At 39.7% G+C, this 18335-nt stretch overlaps 1 protein-coding gene and 1 long non-coding RNA gene across 17 annotated transcripts in view; one reads left to right on the forward strand and one right to left on the reverse strand.

Annotated features, from left to right (window-relative positions):
- KDM4C (lysine demethylase 4C) overlaps window positions 1–18335 on the reverse strand; it is a 443090-nt gene that overhangs the window by 37204 nt on the left and 387551 nt on the right. For 15 of the 16 annotated variants that reach the window (XM_058695403.1, XM_058695399.1, XM_058695405.1 and 12 more), the window contains 2 exons: window positions 8003–8053; window positions 5586–5756 (listed from right to left, as the gene is read on the reverse strand). In XM_058695403.1, the coding sequence (XP_058551386.1) occupies window positions 5586–5756; window positions 8003–8053 (222 nt within the window). The remainder of the gene's footprint in view (window positions 1–5585; window positions 5757–8002; window positions 8054–18335) is intronic. The other variant, XM_058695406.1, reaches the window with a different exon arrangement.
- Window positions 5693–15300, forward strand: LOC131491901 (uncharacterized). The gene is made up of 2 exons (XR_009251715.1): window positions 5693–5810; window positions 14854–15300. It is a non-coding gene; the product is annotated as an uncharacterized LOC131491901 (long non-coding RNA).

Consider the following 18335-nt stretch of genomic DNA (forward strand, 5'->3'; position numbering starts at 1 on the left):
CTAAGTTCAGAGGAAAGGAAGCAGCCATCACTCTGGTGTCAGCACAGACATTCGAGAAGAGCCCAGGTTTCAGCAGCAGCTAAAAGGAGGCCCTGGAATCACTGTGCTTGTTGCATTCTCTCAGGTGGGCAACTTTCATTCCCATCAAAATAGGAGGAGACAAAAAAATTCATCAGGAAGTGTGTTGCAATTTCACAGACTGACAGACGGAGGCATGTAGCAATACATCTTTTATTACTTTCCTTGACGGCTACAGATTGCATGCTGAGTTTAACTGGGCTGATACACACATTCTGCAGGTGTATTGTTGAGAGAAAAAATTTTGGACATTTTTCCAGCTATCATGGAAATAAAGTACCTAGGTATGGAAAGAAATTTCCTGGTAGTACAAAGAATATTTCTCCCTACTCCTCCAAATACCTTCTAGTTACATAATCCTAACATAGTCATTTTCATGCCTGGTAAGTTTATTTTTAAACATGGATAGACCAGACTGCATTAGAAATTTCTCTTCTGTTGTGTTTATAAAATGATTCATAATCAATGATTCTACAACTAAGGAATGCAACTTTTGCTAAAGTCTTAGGCTGCAAAAGGGGTTGCATCTACTTTGTACATAAATAAACAGCTTAGAATAATTAAATGTGATATTCTCAATGCTATTTTCACAGCTAAAAAATTGGAATTGCGCTGTGCCCATTCTAGGTAGCAAGCACCCACAGCTCAGAGAAGCTACTTCTTCACTAGCCAGTGACACTGATGTCATATTGCACTTGATGAAAAGAGCCTTCCCAGAGGCACTCACCCCTGATAAGCACATTGTGTGGATTAGAGGTACAAAGAGAATAAAAATCATTTTCCACCTTAGTGTCAGATGCCACAGGTGTATCAGCTAATGAAAACAAAATTTCTCTAATTTCCACCAAATAATAGTTCTACCACCATCTATAAGACACGGAGACAGAAACACAGCTGACTCTCTTCTTCTTATCTCCTGATGAGACTTCCCATTGGGGTGTCAGGCATCCTAGGACTATCCCAGAAGACACCTCTGGTGTAGGTGGAGATCATACGTGGTAGTGGGATAACTGCAGCTGCAGCAACTAATGGCCTAAAAAATGGCTATGTGAGCATATTTACACAGCATCACATACAGGAATAAATACAATTTATATGTGAATATATTTATAATATACTTAATTATGCACACACATTATGTCTTAAAACATAACATCAAGTTCCCCATCTCAAACTGGTCTAGTTGACATACTACATTACAAAGGCATTTAATCACGTAGCTTTCGTTAACTTTAGTGAGAAACTCAGACCCCAACCAATCCTTGATAATCCTTTAAATTTTAAAAATTTGCCTGACAAAATCCATGACTTGGCTTTTGGAAGCCTAGATGATGACCAGGACAAAGTATGTGGCTCCTGGAGTGGATCTATACAGTGCTACAAGCCACCCAAAACAATGTGGCTGCTTTATGGAAAAGAAAACTACACCTTGAGGTAGAATCAGAGCTTCTCATATGACAAGATGAAGAAAGAGTCTTCTGAAATGACACAGGAAAATATAGGTTCTGGTTAATTTTATGTATCAACTTGACTGGGCCACCAAGTACCCACATATTTGGTCAAACATTATTCAGGGTGAGTTTGTGAAAGTGTTTTTGGATTGTTTTAATCTCTGAACTGATAGACTGAGTAAAGCAGACTACCCTCCCTAGTTCGGGTGGGCCTCATCCAATCAATCAAGGGCTGAACAGAAGAGGCTGACCCTCCCCCCAAATAAGGGGAGTTCCTCTGCCTGAGTGGCTTGGAGCTGGAACTTGGCTTTTCCTGCCTTCAGACTTGGAATGAAAATCAGCTCTTCTCAACCCTGCAAGTTTCCAAACTAAAACTACACCACCGTCTCTCCTGGTTCGTAGGCCTTTAGATTTGGACCCGGAATGAAACCATTGCCCCTCCTGGGTCTCCAGCATACCAACTGCAGATCTTGGGACCTCTCAGCCTCCATAATCATGGAAGCCCATTCTTTATAAAAATGTCACATAGGGGCACCTGGGTGGCTCAGTTGGTTAAGCATCCGACTTCAGCTCAGGTCATGATCTTACAATTCGTGGATTCAAACCCTGCATAAGGCTCTCTGCTGTCAGTGAGGGGCCTGCTTCAGATCCTTTGTCTCCCTCTCTCTCTGCCCCTCCCCCTTTCACACTCTTTCTCTCAAAATAAATAAATAAATAAACATTAAAAAGTCATATATATATGACATATATATACATATATACACACACATACACAATTTTAATATATATGCACTTGTAATATATATACACTTGTAAGATATATATATATATACATGTATACACTTTTAATATGTATATTACACACTTTTAATATATTTATTATATTAAATACAAACACAAAAACCCTACTGGTGCTGTTTCTCTGAAGAGCCCTGACTAACACAGCATTACAATGGAAAAAAATTCTTCCCTACAGAGCCACCAATTTAAAAGTCAAGCTAGAATGTCTCTTCCTCACCAAGATAAATAGGTCGCAGCAGCCAACAAATGGTGATACTATTAGAAAGTATGTGATATTTGAAAATAAAACATGACTGAAGTATTCCTATTTATATAAGAAGTCTGGAACAAGTAATCAAAAATGTAAGAGATGGGATGGGGTGGGGTAGAGTATTGAGGGTGAAGGAGAGAAGACCAAGGTGGTCTTGAACAATCCTATGAATTTTTTTTACAAGGGCAATATACATTTTTTAAGTTTATTTTTGAGAGAGAGAGAGAGAGAGAGAGCACAGGAGGAGTAGAGAGAGAGAATTCCAAGTGGGCTCAGCACTGTCAACACAGAGCCTGATGTGGGACTTGAACCCAAAAACCATGAGATCATGACCTGAGCCAAAATCAGGAGTCAGACGTTCAACCCACTGGGCCACCCAGGTGCCCCTATACTTTTTCATATCTTGTAAAAACTCAAAAGATTATATAATAGCAGATGATTATAACTGATTTCTTCCTGCAGAAAGTATCTTTTCACACCAACTGAGGCAGAGGCAAATGCTAGCCCCTCCCTCCAAGGCTATAGTTGTGACACACACACACACACACACACTGCTGCTCAACCTCAATCCTTATCAAATATGCTAAGTGACAGCTAATCAAGCTGTAAAGAATGTTGTTTCTTCATTCTCATTGACTTAAATGCCAAGGTGGTCCTGAACAATCCTGTTCTTCTCACGGCACCCACATATACTTAAGATCGTCTTTGTTCACAGAGAGAGGAAACAGAAGGTGTAAAAGGAGAGACTTTTAGAATTTCAAAAAACTTCCAGGATCACAGACATTTTACAAGCTAAAGACATTTTAGGAAAGCTTAGAACACGTTGGGTATATGGAGACTTTGGAAGTGAAAGGGAATTTAGGATTCATTAAACACTATCATGGATAAAGACCTAACTACTTGCTCAGGCTGGGGATTGGTACTCAGAAATCTTCCATCCCACCCTGCAAAGTCTCCTGGACTCTACCAGCTCAATGGTCACAGTCTGCACAAAAGAAAGCTAATTCTGAAGTGAGAATGTAACCTGGACAGGCCAAGGCCTCCGTCTCCTGCATCTTCTGTGCCTTTCTTGCCCTTGCACATCCCTTCCTCTCCTTTCTTCCCAGGGGTTAGGAACAGTGGCTCTGGAGCCAGACTCTGGGATTGAATACCTTTTCTGGTATTATTAGCTATGTGTGACCTTGTTATTAGCTATGTGTGACCATGGGGAAGTTATTTACCTCTTTGTGCCTCAGTTCCCTCAGCAGAAAAATGTAAACAATAGTAGTGCCCAGTATGTAGAGTTGTGAGGATGAAATCAGTTCAAGCGCAACACATTCTTAAAGTGATCCTGGCCTGTGGTACATGTTGGTGTCAGCTCCTTACTAACCCTGTCAAGTCTCTTACTCATTCTTCCAGACTCAACAGGTAGTAAGTTGCTTTTGGTTCATTTATTACATTTCTCACATGGTATAGAAAGCACCCATTTACCAGCCTGCCTTCCTCTAGACTGAGCAGGAATCACACATTCTCATTATCTTTCCCAGCACCCAGTGTTGGCACACAGCAGGCACTCAGTAACTGTGGATTGAGTGCTTCAAGACATAACTAATTCTAACAAGGAGAATGTGTTACCTAAGGGCTACTGGTTATGAATGGCAACAGCAATGCAGTAAAGTGAAGCTCTAGGTAGAATTCTGCAAAGAAACACAATTCACCCTTTTGGTGTATAATCAAGTCCTGGGATTTTTTTTGTCTAAATTCATTTGCTTTAAAATCTTTCAAATAAGGTCACTTTGTTTACATATTTGCCCCTCTTTTTTTTTTAATTTTTTTAACGTTTATTTATTTTTTAGACAGAGAGAGACAGAGCATGAATGGGGGAGGGTCAGAAAGAGGGAGACACAGAATCGGAAACAGGCTCCAGGCTCCGAGCTGTCAGCACAGAGCCCGACGCGGGGCTCGAACTCACAGACCGCGAGATCGTGACCCGAGCCGAAGCCGGCGGCTCAACCGACTGAGCCACCCAGGCGCCCCCATATTTGCCCCTCTTAATGGTACAGAGAAGTAAACATAACAAAGCTAATTGAATCAATGTTACTTTTGCCCCAGGAGACCAAGATTCTGAAAATATTAATGAGCAATCTCCTATGGTAACGTTCAATTATCAATTGCACATATAATGCATAATCATTAAAGAATCATTAAAAAAATGCCCTTCCAAGTAAAAACAAGAGCAAAGCATCAAGCAGAAGTTACAACTACATTACTGAGGCCTGGCTCCCCCAAAATAACATTTCTCTTAAATATAGAAAGGATAACAAGATGACCACTGGACGAACCCTGGTCTCAAGTATGTGATTTGAGCTCAGTTTCAAAAAACCTTTTGTGGAAAGTATTCTTCTCATGAAACATGCTATTAAAAAGAAAGCCCATGAGACACATTCACGAGTTCCTCTAAATCCTGAGGTGTTTACTGAGGAGACAGAGGAAGGAGAAGACAGACAGACACGCATATGCACACACCTACTCATCCTGTATCAGACCAGTTAAGAAGCTCAGTAAAATTCAGTCTTTTTCCTAAGTGACTTTTGTTATTCCAATATGAAACATCCACAGATGTTTCTGTTGGATCACAGATGTCACTGTCAGGTCAGATTAATAAAAGCCATATTTCCAGTTAAGCATAAAGAAAAAGAGGTAGTAAAGGAATTCAAATATGCTAATGCTCTGTAACAGAAAAGAATAGGTGAATTTGCATTTGATGTTTCCTAGCCACATACACTTCTCACTTACTTAAAGGAATTTGGGAAGATGAGTCAAAGTACACATGGCTACTATTTAGAATGAAAAACACTAGGAACCTCCTGGAAAACAATTCTTATCAGTGCCAAAAAGCACACCTGAGTTGAATATTAAGTGAAATGAGTTACTCCAAAAGCCGAAAGAAAGATTGCTAAAAGGTTCAGCTAGTTTAGTTATACAAAAAGTAAACTGGGGAGCAGATCCCCCAGGAATTTACTCACCACTATATCCTCAGGGAATGTGTCTCTGCTGAAGGAGCCATCATCAAACACAACCTCATAGAAGGTCTGCGATGTCACAGCGATCACTCTGCAGCTGTAATACCGGGTGTTCCGATGCTTCGTGATGACCGTCTGCCCCACAGAGATGCCCTTCTCGCCAGCCTTGGACTTCTAACAGAAGAGGTACACAAAGATGAGAGAAAAGAAACAGGAGAAAGGGAAAAGGTAGGAACAGAAAAGAAAAGATATTTATTTAGAAAAAAATAATTCACATGGTTATGATATATATTTTTAATTTTTAAACTTTTTATTGGGGAATAATTTCAAACTTAAAAGTTACAAGCATATGAGTAGTACAAAAACACCCATATACTCTTGACCCTTTTACCCAGATTCACCTATTGTTACCTATTGATATTTTTAACATTTTACCATTTCTGTTTTTTTGCATATTCTGACTCTATTTTATATATGTGTGTATTTACACACACAATGTTTACATATGTAATTCCTATGTTTAGAAAATACACAACTGACACACATATATATCAATATACACACACGCACACACACACACCATCACAGGCCTTTTACTCCTAAATATGTCAGTTGTGTATTTTTTAAGCATAGCGATTTGCCTTCACATAACCACAACAGAGTTAGTAACTTTAGTAAATGTAACATGGATGCAACTTATGTTCTAATTTTGTCAACTGAGCCAATAATGATCTTCAACACCACCCCTACCCCCGCCCTGCCCCTGCTCTCCAGCACAGGGTCCTGGGGAGTCAGGTACTGCTGCTTCTCTTTAGCCTTTGTTAATCTGGAACATTTGACTGCTATGTTCTGCTATGTTAATCTGGAACATTTCTGCCTCTGTTAATCTGGAACATTTTCACAGCCATTCTTGGTCTTTTATGATCGTGAGTGATACTTTTGAAGGACACAGTTCCCCTTTTCCCTTTTTTAATAGAGCATTTACCTGATGTTTCCTCATGATTGGATTAAAGTTATACATTCCTGGCCAGAACACCACACACATAATGTTGTATTCTTCTCAAGATATCACATCTGGCAGAACATGATGCCTGTCTGCCTCTCAATGGTGATGTTAATTTTGATCCTAAACAAACTGTAGTCCAATTCCTCCATGTTACAATCACTATTTTTCCTTTGCAACTAATCAGCAATCTGTGGGAGAAACTTGAATGCCATACAAACATCCTGTTCCTGTACACATCCGCTCAGGTTTAGCACCACTGACGAGTTGTTCCTGATCCGATCTTTACTATGATGGTAGTGATATGCCGATTACCGCTGCTCTCACACTCCCTCCACACTTAATTGATGGCACTTGGCACCTGTTAAGTAAGAGGCTCTCACTCTCCCCACATTCTGCTCTTGTGTGGCAGGGGAGGAGGGAAGGCAGAAGACTGCAGAAATGGTCAAGGGCATGGGTCAGGGGCTATGAGGGGAAGAAGGAAGGAGGGAAGTTCCTTTGCCATCGTAAGGAGTCAGGACATTATCCTGTGGGCCCAAGGAAGCTACTGAGAGGTGGAATGAATAGAAGAGAAATGATCTAGGTCTGTATGGCTATAGGTGGAGAAGGTGAGTGGGGAGCTTATCACAATAGGCCAGGTGGAAGATAAGCGCCTGGAGTAAGGCACTGAGGACAAAGGTGCTCATGATTTGGATGGAGGGGTGACTCCCTCCCAACAAGTGTGTCCCTACAGCCTCCTACTTGTAGAGTGAGCTCTGCCATCTAGTTTCTCACATGCCTAACAAAATAAAAGGGTATTTTTCTCCTTGATACCATTCCCCAGTGACTGTTGGGTTGGTTGGGGAAATTTTCTTTGCCTTTTGATGTAGTTAGGTAGATGTGTAAACATCTTGACAAAAGACAACAGTAAGAAGGCTAGAGTGATTTAAGTGCACTACGCTTGAAGCAGACATCATTAATAGCTAGGCCAAAGTATGTGACAGACACCAAAATAATTACCTAGTTTCCTGTTTCATTCTCCACCCAACCCCTTTAAATATATCTAACTTCTCAAAGTAAGAAGAACGACTTAGATGTAGATAGTAACGAACACTAGTGAAAGCAGTTTGCAGTTACATAACTCCAAAACTGGGCCCACAAATGCTCCTAAGGACTATATAGGCTTCAGCTAAGTGTAGGGGGCGACATGACAGCCTGTGTGGCCATCCACAGTGGCCCTTAGTGACTTCATGCTGGCAACAATTTTTGTAGATGTTGTGATCTCTCTGTCAAACTGACTTAAAAACACTCATGGTCAGGATTGCAAGTACTATATTTTACTATGATATTAGTTCCTGTGTGCATATCTTATTAAAATTGGAATTAACCCTCTAAGGAAACAATGATTTGGATTTGAATTCTAAGCTCTGCTACTTACTAGCTGTGTGATCTTGGGATCTTGAACCTTTATCAGCCTCAGTTTGTTCATCTGTAGGAGGGATAATATTTACATTAAAGGTTTGCTACAAAAACAGGATAAAGTACATAAACTACCTAGATTCACAGGCAATTGGTTCTTAGCTACTGTTAACTGGTTTTTTGTTAAGTGGAGAACATACATAAGACCCTAGCCCAGGTTAATCAGCCACTCTTCTCTGCTGTCCCTCAGTACTTGGCATGTATGACTGTGCAGCACCCTTATTTCACACAAGTGGCTGAATCCAGTCCCATCACTGTTCTGCTCTTTACCTCATCCACTTCTGATTCTAACTCTTGTCAAACATGGGCACAAAGCCATGGTCCTTAGCAGGGAAGGCGTGTAAGGTGGCCTCCACCCCCCACTCCCAACTGTCTTCAAGTCCTGCCCAAATGACACCTTCTTGGACTGTTCCTCCTACAGCAGTGCAAAATCCATGCATCAGCGCCAGGCCTACATGTCTTTTGTTCCACAGCATCCACCACAGTATGTACAACACTGTTACTGCTGGATGAATGATGAATGAATGAACAAGTGAATGAATGAGTTTTTAAAGACGAATGAACGAACTGTAAGGATGGTTACAGACACATTTTCATAATAGGAGTGGACTAATTCTAATAATTCATGGTCCAGAAAAGGGAAAAGAGAAACAAAGGGGAGTTTCAGGAAGATGTTCCTCTTTCTTGGAGTGCATAGGCATGTATATGAGTAGGGGGAGGGAATAAAGAAAGTTTATGGTGAAATTCACAAGGTCTGGAAAGTGGAAGTGGCCAGTCATGGGAAAATAAAAGTGACACAGACTTGATAGAGAAAAGGTTGACTCTACACACAACCACCTTCTTCCTACTTAGGACCTGAAATTTATGCAAACTGGCTGGTTGGAAAGATGGCCAGCACACAAATTAAATACATAGCCTTCACCCAAGTAAAAATTTCCATGAGCTTCAAGCATGACCATTTTGTAGGGAGTAGTAAGGAAAACAGATTTTTTCCATAATGCTATTGTGATAGGATTTCTGATTTATTTTTGTACAGAAAATTTATTGACAAGAATTCCCCATAACTGATTATACATTCTCAAAAATATTTCCGGTCAGAAAAGCCTAAGGATCTATTGATGTTAACAGGGAGGCTCTATCAGATTATAGAAATGGCTATCGTATTTTGAAGATTAGTACACAGGCTAAGGCTGAGAAAGTTAAATTTCCTTCAAAATGCACTAAGCAGAAATGAACAAACAGTTGTTTAAGGAAAAAAGAAGCACAGTTTCTTTTAAAGAAAGCTAGAGCCAGTTTGAAATGCTGGGGATGTGAAAAAAATGTTAAGTAAGAAATGTTATAGACATTCCATGAAAGCATCAGAGAGTTCCTGGGACACAATTATATAGGTAGAGTTACCAATACATGTCCATATACCTTAGTTAATTAAATTCTCCCAACAACTCTGTGAGGTAGTTGTTATTTTCATTAAATAGATGAAGTAACTGAGGTACACAGTCAAGGGACTCTTCCAAGATCTCAGAGATAGTGAGAGGCTACAGTAGGGCTCAGAGGCAGGCGCTCTCCTATAGCGAGTGCCTTGGTATCATCAACCAGGAGAAGAAGATACATAGACAGAAATCAGAGTATAAATAAAACCTACCATGGGTGGACCCAATGGAATTCAAACAGTTGCCTAAAGAAGTTACATTTTCTTTTGCTTTCTTTTCTGATTTATTGAGCAGCTCCTCTATTCTACACACCCATTGAGATACTTCTCAGCTAAGAAACCATTTAACCACCCCAGTATATTCAGTATACTCCCCAGTATACACAGAGTTGAATCTGTAACTTGGATTTGAAGCCTATATGGAGATGAAAAATGTATAATGTATAATGACATGCTGCCCATTTTTCTCCACGTACACATGACACAGACACACTGCGGTAAGATGCAAAAATGTCCATACATCTTCATTCCTTCCTGTTTTCACATCCTTTGCAATGTGACCTTGCAGCTCTTCCTTTCAGGGACTGGACATTATTTCCCCACCCTTCAAATCTGGGCTCACCTTGTGGCTTAGCCTGCCTCAGCCAAAAGAATACAGCTGAAGTAATGGAATGCCAATTTAAAGCCTTTGCTCAAAAAGCCTTGCACACTTCTGAGGTTTCTTTCTAGGGGCTCTAGATTGTCATGTGAACAAACTCAAGTTATCCTACTGGAAGATGAGAGATCACATGGACCAGAGCTCAGGTGCTAGACATGAGCCCAGCTAGGAAAAGGCAAGCTGTTCTGTAGCTGACCACAGATGAATGAGGCAATCAGCCTGGAACGGAAGAACCACCCCCCTGAGGTCAGCCAAAATTTGTGACCTACAGAATTTCCAGCTGAAGAACTATCATTGTTTTAAGTCACTACATTTTGTGATGGTTTGTCACACACACACAACTAAGAAAAAAGAACAGTAAGAAAAAATATACTAAACTGCTAGCAGATATAACTCTAGGTAGTGGGATTTTGTTTATTTGCCTCTTTATGTACTTCCCTGTACTTTCCATTACATATTTCTTTAATTATTGAAAACACTAAATGTAATAAAATATAAGAGTTTTTGTAAGTTTCTAAGTTCTTTAAATGACAACCAATCCATAGTCAGGTCTACTTAACTGAGATGCTCAAAAAAAGCTGAAGCCAAATTATTTAGTAAGAAAAGACTACCCTCATCATTTATCTTTCAGTTAAATAAGATGAAAGAAGGGCCTCAGGAAATGATTTGTAAAGTAGAATGATACACAAATTTAGTTATAAAATTTCATCTGACTTTTTTATATCTCCCTATATTTATGCCAAATGTGACATAACAAAAAAGGCACCTTTATTTTGTTCTTATTAACCACTACTGATTCCTAAGACATGCTTATATGCTTCAGTAAAATGAATAGATTTTGTTCTCAGGTTTGGGGTTCTATTTAAAAAACAGCAATAACAACAACAACAACAAAAAAAAACAACATCAAAACAAAAACAAAACCCCTCAACAAATCTTTTTCTATTCATTGCTATACCTGTCCTCTCCATCATACTAAGTCACCTCTAAGGGGCAGCACAAATAATAGGATGTTGAAGTGTTTTCTCCCCCGATACTGTGTTGCCCGTAGGAGTGGGCTTAGAAAGGAAACAGGCCCTTATCACATAGCTTTCTAACTTTTCTGTGACTCTACTGATGTTTAAATAAATGGCCACACTTGAAAGAAAAGATGGCTAACTATCAATGATCACAACCCAAATAAGGAGAAAAAGATGTTTCTAATGCCTGGCCTGGTTCATCAAAGGCATTCCAACATCAAATAGGCTAACTCAAAAAATTTAACGCTAGTGTTGATAAAACAGAATGAAAGAAATCATCACTGCCTACCTGATGAGTACACTATAGTAGTAAATCCTGAGCCAAAGAGTCAAGAACCAGCTGGCAAGCAATGCAAAGAGGAAAAGCAATGCAAGGATGGACATGGAGTAGAAAAAAAAAAGAAAGTGGCATTTAAATAAGCAGTTACTGAGTGCTTGTTTTAAGTAAGGCACCTTGCTAGGTGCTAAAGATTAAAATACAAGAAAGAGAGAGTCCCTTCTCTCAAATAGCTCACAGGCTAGTAGGGAAGACAGACATAGCTCACCAAAATGCAAAGTATTGAGAATGCCCAGATGAGGGCAGGACCTTCACAGGTTTCACTACAGGGAACATCTGAACCAAGTCCGAAGGAGCCAGGAGGCACTCTTGCACACATGCCAGGAAGGCTATTTGAGAATGGAGTGTTTGGTGTCACAAACCTCTGGCCTTTACCACCTTGTCAGCCTGTGGGCACCTACTCAGAATAATGTTTTTAAATGTATAAAATAAAACAAGAAAAGATTACAAAAGAAACAAATTATACTGAAATAATATTGAGAAGTAAATTTGTGGTATAATATCTTTGCTTCTTTAATTATGTATTAAATACTATCATCTAGTGCCAGGCCTAATAACTTGATATTCTAATTTCAAAGTTGTGATGAACATAAGCAATATTTTAAATCTCTGTTACAATGGTAATATGGTTTCTATTGTGGACCGAGTCACAGAAACTGTTAATGCCACCGTGGCCTCAGAACTGACGGGAATTGTTAAATTCTCGCTAGAGTTAGTGGAAAACAGTGGTAAATCTTTCCTCATCCTTTAATAGACAAATTTTCCTTGATACTAAAGTATAAAAAAGAGTTTATCACCTGGAATATTTAAAGGCACAGCAGCCAACCTTCTAACAGCCTTATAAAAAAATCACAACAATATTACTTACATAATATTGTGCTTGTATATAGTGAGATAAAAGAACACAATAGCGAAATGAAAATCAATGAAGGCATTTCTGTGAAGGGTAAAGTTATGGAGACTAAAACGGGTGTGACCTAAACTGACACAGGAATCTAACTTAAGTACTGAGGCTGGAATGTACACTGCATTCTCAAATATCTTTCTCCCCATTGGGTTTTTGAGAGCAGAGAGCAGTTAGTTCACATAAGACCCCTAAAACAAGGACTCAGGGGGAAGGAGTCCTGTGTGGCAGAAGGAAGGAAGATTCCTATGCTTTGGCAATATCTTCTCTGATCAGACCTGGCAAAGGCTTAGCTGTGTTTATGCCTGGAAGAAGGGTCACTCACCGTCTGACAAGGTGAGTCATGGGCAGAGATGTCATCTTGGGAAAATCCCTGACTGGGTTCTCCATCTATATAATGATGTTAATAAAGGGTGTAAATCCAAACGCAATAGTGTATATAGAGCCAGCAACACTGGAGAGTTGAAGAAATGAAGTAACTTATCCAGCAAACCGGCCAAAAAGCACATTTCATTTATCTCCGGTAACCTTCTCAACTTTATTATTTCTCCCTAATTTCTATGATTTAATAACCCAAGAGATATTATTATTGTATTTTTTCAAGGTACCATTTTATAAAAATTCCTAGAGGGATCTGAGTAAATTAATACCCACTATTCTTCTTTTACCAAATTTCTGTAGTAGAAGTCACTCACATAAATTTGCCTTGTAATAATGAAAGCTTTCTTTGTAAAATTACAAGAGCTAGGTAAAAATCTTCTACCCGGAAAAACCCAAATCCCTGGGGCTTCATGAAGAAATAATTGCTCCAACAGCAGAAATGCACATGCGGACCCATAAAAATGTCACAAGTATTTAATTTTCTACACGTCTGTTTGTTCACGTGTACTTTCACTTCTTGTGCATTTTTAAGTACAAACATAGTACAGTGGGAAATGGTGGTAACCAGTTTCCCAGCAGATTTAAGGTCTTATTCATTTAAAATGCCTGTAGAAGTATAACTAACAGGCTGCAGAAGATACTGAGGAAAAACTAATTCTTTTCCATCTGAGTCATTAGCTCACCTCAGAGATCTTGTTTGGTAGGGAAGTGAAGAGGACTGAGACAGGAGAACCATCTTTAGATGCTCACTCTGTCCATGTAGGGAACTCTCAACAGGTAGGCACCACCTGCTTTCTATTCTGAATAATAAACAACTTACTTCAAAAACAGCAGAGAGCAAAGTTCACATCCATTAGACTGGTGGAGCTGGAGGGGTGTGGAAGCCTCCCACTGCTAAGATGGAACTTGACATGCACTCCTCCTAAGTCACATCCAAACTCATTAGTTGCTAGTGAACATGCAAGTCCCTGGATGCCTGCCCCCAGAAGCTCTGCCTTGGGCTTTTACATTTCAGGAGCTCTTCAGCCTTCAGGGTAGCAACAGTAAAATCTGGAGAGAACTACAGGTTCAACAAAATCTCAATCATTCACAGCAGGCTGTGTGTGTGTGTGTGTGCGTGTGTGTGTGTAGAAATTAACAAGTTGATTCTAAAACTTATATGAAAATGCAAAGAAACTAAAATACTCAAAGTAATCTTGAAAGAAAAAACAATTTAAGAGGAACTATAACAGGGGAAAGGAGCAGGAAAATCACTGGCTCAATTATAAGGTAATAACAACTTTAAAAAATTACCTCAGATGGGACATTTTCAACAGAGAGAAGCAAGTATCACTATATGGCATTCTTGCCAATAAGGATTTTTGAATCTCAATTACAGCTGGTGTATGGGTTCAAAATAGCTAAAATAGATGCAAAAAAAAATGTTACCAGAAAATTCAAAGTAATAAATTAGACTAATTAAATGGCTATACAGTTTTTCCATGCCACTAAGAAGGAAATCCAGGTAAATAATGACACTATGTAAACTAACCTAAGCTATAGTCTCAAGTTGGAAAAGTGACTACCAAAACCGCACAGTCTAAATAAAATGTCACACATGCTGTGACTCTGATGACTTGAAAACTCTATATCTTTTAATGATTTGTGAACTTCTCTGAAGTGCCACTTCATCATCTGTAAAATGTATACAATCATAATACCAGGGAGGTGGTGATTATAAGGACCAAATGAGATAAATAGTTATATATAAACGTACACGGTAAACTATAAAAGTCACTATACAAATATTAGCTATTATTATATTACTTTTATTCACCTTAGTCTGCAATGACACACTGCTCCCAACAAAGGAAGGTAGTCCCCTTGAACAGAAGATAAAATTAGGGTGGCATAAGCAATTGTGGTTCTATAAAAACAGAGTAGTTATATGAGCATGAGTGAGAGAGGGGGAGAGAAAGGAGGAGAGAGAAGAGAGAGAAGAGAGAGGGAGGGGAAGGAGGGAAGGGAAGAGAGAGACACACAGTGAGAGGATGCACTAGATCTCAAAAATGCAAGCTTCTTAGGTTTCCTTTGAAATTTCAGGAGAAATAGCCATAGGAACAATGGAAGAAGAACCAGCCAACAGCTTTCTACCACCCCTCATGACAGCAGAAGCACAGAATTTGCCTGGCCATCGCACCAGTGTTAAAATCTTTCCATTGTTAATCAAGAAAATGAACATCCATCTATCAACCTATCTAGTTTTACTTAAGTGCATCTCTGTGCCAAGCACTGTGCTTGAAAAAGATATGTGGGGTTCCTGTGGAGGCGGAAGGGATGGGAAAAAACTGAGAGGTTCTGTAGCAGGAACCCTTTCTTTCCCCCCCCATGTTCTCTCAAATATCACCTGAAGGTAATCTCTGTGGTCCCTATAGCCTTGGCAAAAATTACTTCTCAGTATCTAGTAAGGACACCAGTCTTTACTCCAAACACATGATAAAGATATATAATAACAGATTTGAAGGTACAATTAAAAGGTGTTGAATATAAGGGTTGGAAATTTTGTATTTTCTTCTTATTCCTGAAAAATATATGAGGAAACTTAACCAAAAGGCTTAACTAGTACTCCAGGGGGGTCAAACAAAGCCAAAAGTAAATGATTAAGGTATCTGATGCCCACAGAAAGGAGCATTTCAATTCCAATTGCTTCCTGCCACAAGCAAAAGCTTCTGAGTGCCAGGTTATCTCAGTAATGGCTCAAAGAAAAATTAAAAGAATGCTTTATTTAAAAATGTAGAAACAGTAATTTCTTAAGTTTCTTCAGATACTACACTCTGTAATTTCACTGACCCACTACACACAGTGTGGGATAAACAGAATGCATGGTATCTCACACACACACACACACACACACACACACACACACACACACACACAAAGCCAATTTCAGATAAAGAATGGAAAAAAAAAGAAGAGCTGATTTGCAGGTGTGAGACTGTCAGACCCCAAGATGGCTACCAACAATTTATGGAAAGGAAGGGCACAGAAGTTGGGATGTCCCCAGGCTGACTGGCTTCCTTCAAAGAGACCTCATAAGGGCTTTTTAGTTAATCCAGGGTTTTATACATCATGTTTCTTAAAAGTGGACAGATTATGTTGACCTAGAAAGTAACTTCTTAGATACAAACGTTGGAACTTATTTACTTGCCATTTCTATTGTTTGCAGCTAATAGTCTTAAAAAGCTACACTTTCATTGCATTTTGTTGGTATCTATGGGTTGCATTATGACTATGGCATCTAATTACGGTACTCTACATGAAAGAATTGAGAAACCCTATCTCTTGTGCTTTACAAGATGTTGGAATGTCAAATACCCTTTCCTATTGTCTGTCTGTTGACACATTGCATTTGTATTTCTCTACTGTATCCATAGTTCTTCATTCTAATACAAGTGTTAAAATATGGGATTAGTGTCACTACCTAATTTTCTTCACAAGCTATCAGACAATAAAGCGTGCCTTATTTTCTTTTTTAAAAAAGACTATAAATTGCTAAAGAGCTTAAAATTTTCTGGGTACTGAGATACATTAATTCTGTGGGAAAAGTGCGCAAGCATTTTACATGGAAACATACCTTACCTATGCTAAAAAGTGAAACCAGGTAAGTGGTCCTTGGAAAGGAAGACTTGATTTCCTCAGTATGTGTGGTCCTTGAAGTCGCCAAATTTCAACTGTGTCATGTAAATACTCCTTCCTGCAGTGCAAGCCTAGGTCTTGCTGACTGGCTCCCTGGTTCCATGCATGCTGTGTGATGGGGAAAACAGAGCCAAGGAGGAAACACGACACGGACAAGTTTCTCCTGGGGATTCTGATGAGTCTGCTTTTGTGGTAAAAACCAAACACCTGAACCAAGATGCAGATCTTTCTTAATTTTTTTTTTTAAATCAGGATTAATTTGCAGTTTTACAAGGCCAGAATAAAAGTTCAGCAATATATTCTTTTCTGTGAAGCCACATATTACACATTTTGAGAGAGATAAAGATAACCGAGGCTGTCAGATAAGAGATCTAATAATCAAAGCTCTATAGAGGGTAACTATGAACACTCATGTTAAAAACACATGAGGCCTCAGTCCCACAGATGGCTTCAAAGTGATTTCAGGGGCTCTTTAGGCCCTCAGGAGTAAGTATTGCCTATTTGCAAAATAAATAAGGTGTCCCACACAATGTATGTCCTAACATTTTTCCAGTGCATTTGGTTGTTTCCAGGAAATATATCTGAGATAATGTTCTTTTACCCAACCAGATTAAAGGATCAGAAATAAAAGTCTGGAAGGGCACCTGGGTGGCTCAGTCAGTTAAGCACCCGACTTCGGCTCAGGTCATGATCTCATAGTTCGTGGGTTCGAGCCCCGCGTTGGGCTCTGTGAAGACAGCTCAGAGACTGGAGCCTGCTTCAGATTCTGTGTCTCCCTCTCTCTGTTCCTCCCACATTCACATTCTGTCTCTCTCTCTCAAAAAAAATAAACATTAAAAAAAATTAAAAGAAATAAAAGTCTGGGGAAAAGCTATTCTAAGAGAAGAGATATTTTTCTGAACCACCTGGGACCTGACTCTGCTTTCTGCCCCCAGATGAAGATGTGGCCTTGCTGACCCTGCATCTGATTCAAGAGCCAACTCCTTGCAAGAATTTCCTTAAATGGAAAGGCCTAGCCTCTTAAAAGTAAAATATTCCACAATGGAGATGTAAGTCCTTAATATAGAGCAACTGTATGGTCACAAAATATGACTTTTATTCAGTTCCAGCAGCAGCCAGCCCCATGCAGACACTGCCGTAACTGGGGAGAGCCCCAACAGGGAGCAATGTGTAGGAGAAGTGCCACCCCCAGGCATTCAACCTCTGCTCTGCCTGCATGGCCTCCACATTCTGATCACTTTCCATATCCTTGGCTGATTAAAACCAGAATCTGCAATGGAGGCATCTGTTCTCTGTTCCCACAAATCCAAAACCCCTTTAAACACTTCAATTAGCATCAGAAGTGGGTTGAAGATTCCTGCAGCTCGTGCCTGAATCAGAACTGGTACAAAGACCCTTACCAAGTAGCCAGGCTTTGAGAAAGATCTGGAAAAGGGGGAAGGAAAAACAAATAAGCTAGAGATGGCTCAATTCAAGGCAAAAGAGCCTCAGGTCTGGGGTCTATAAGGTCACTGTAGGTTGCTTTCTAGGGAGCATGTCAGTGGAAACCTCTCCCCACAGCCAGGTCCAGTGACTAAACAGCAGGCCCAGTAGAAGGCAGGATGGCCCACAGTGAGACTCCCTGGCTCTTGCTGCCTTCACTAACTAAGAAGCCAAGAACAGTGAGATCCCCAAACGGAATTAAGCCCAGGGCTCAGGGATGTGCTGCTCAAGCCCTTTTTATCCTGACCAAAAGCATGGGGGAGAGAAGCTCTGTGCTCGCTGATCCCACCCTTCCTATGGAAATGGCTATGGAAGTAGGAGGAGGAAGTTAAATGTGGGGGATTAAATAGAGAATAGAAAAATTTGAGGTAGCATACACTTCATTTTGTTTACAAAATTAAGAAAAA

Source organism: Neofelis nebulosa, chromosome 12 (genome assembly GCF_028018385.1).
Source record: "Neofelis nebulosa isolate mNeoNeb1 chromosome 12, mNeoNeb1.pri, whole genome shotgun sequence".
Taxonomy (NCBI): domain Eukaryota; kingdom Metazoa; phylum Chordata; class Mammalia; order Carnivora; family Felidae; genus Neofelis; species Neofelis nebulosa.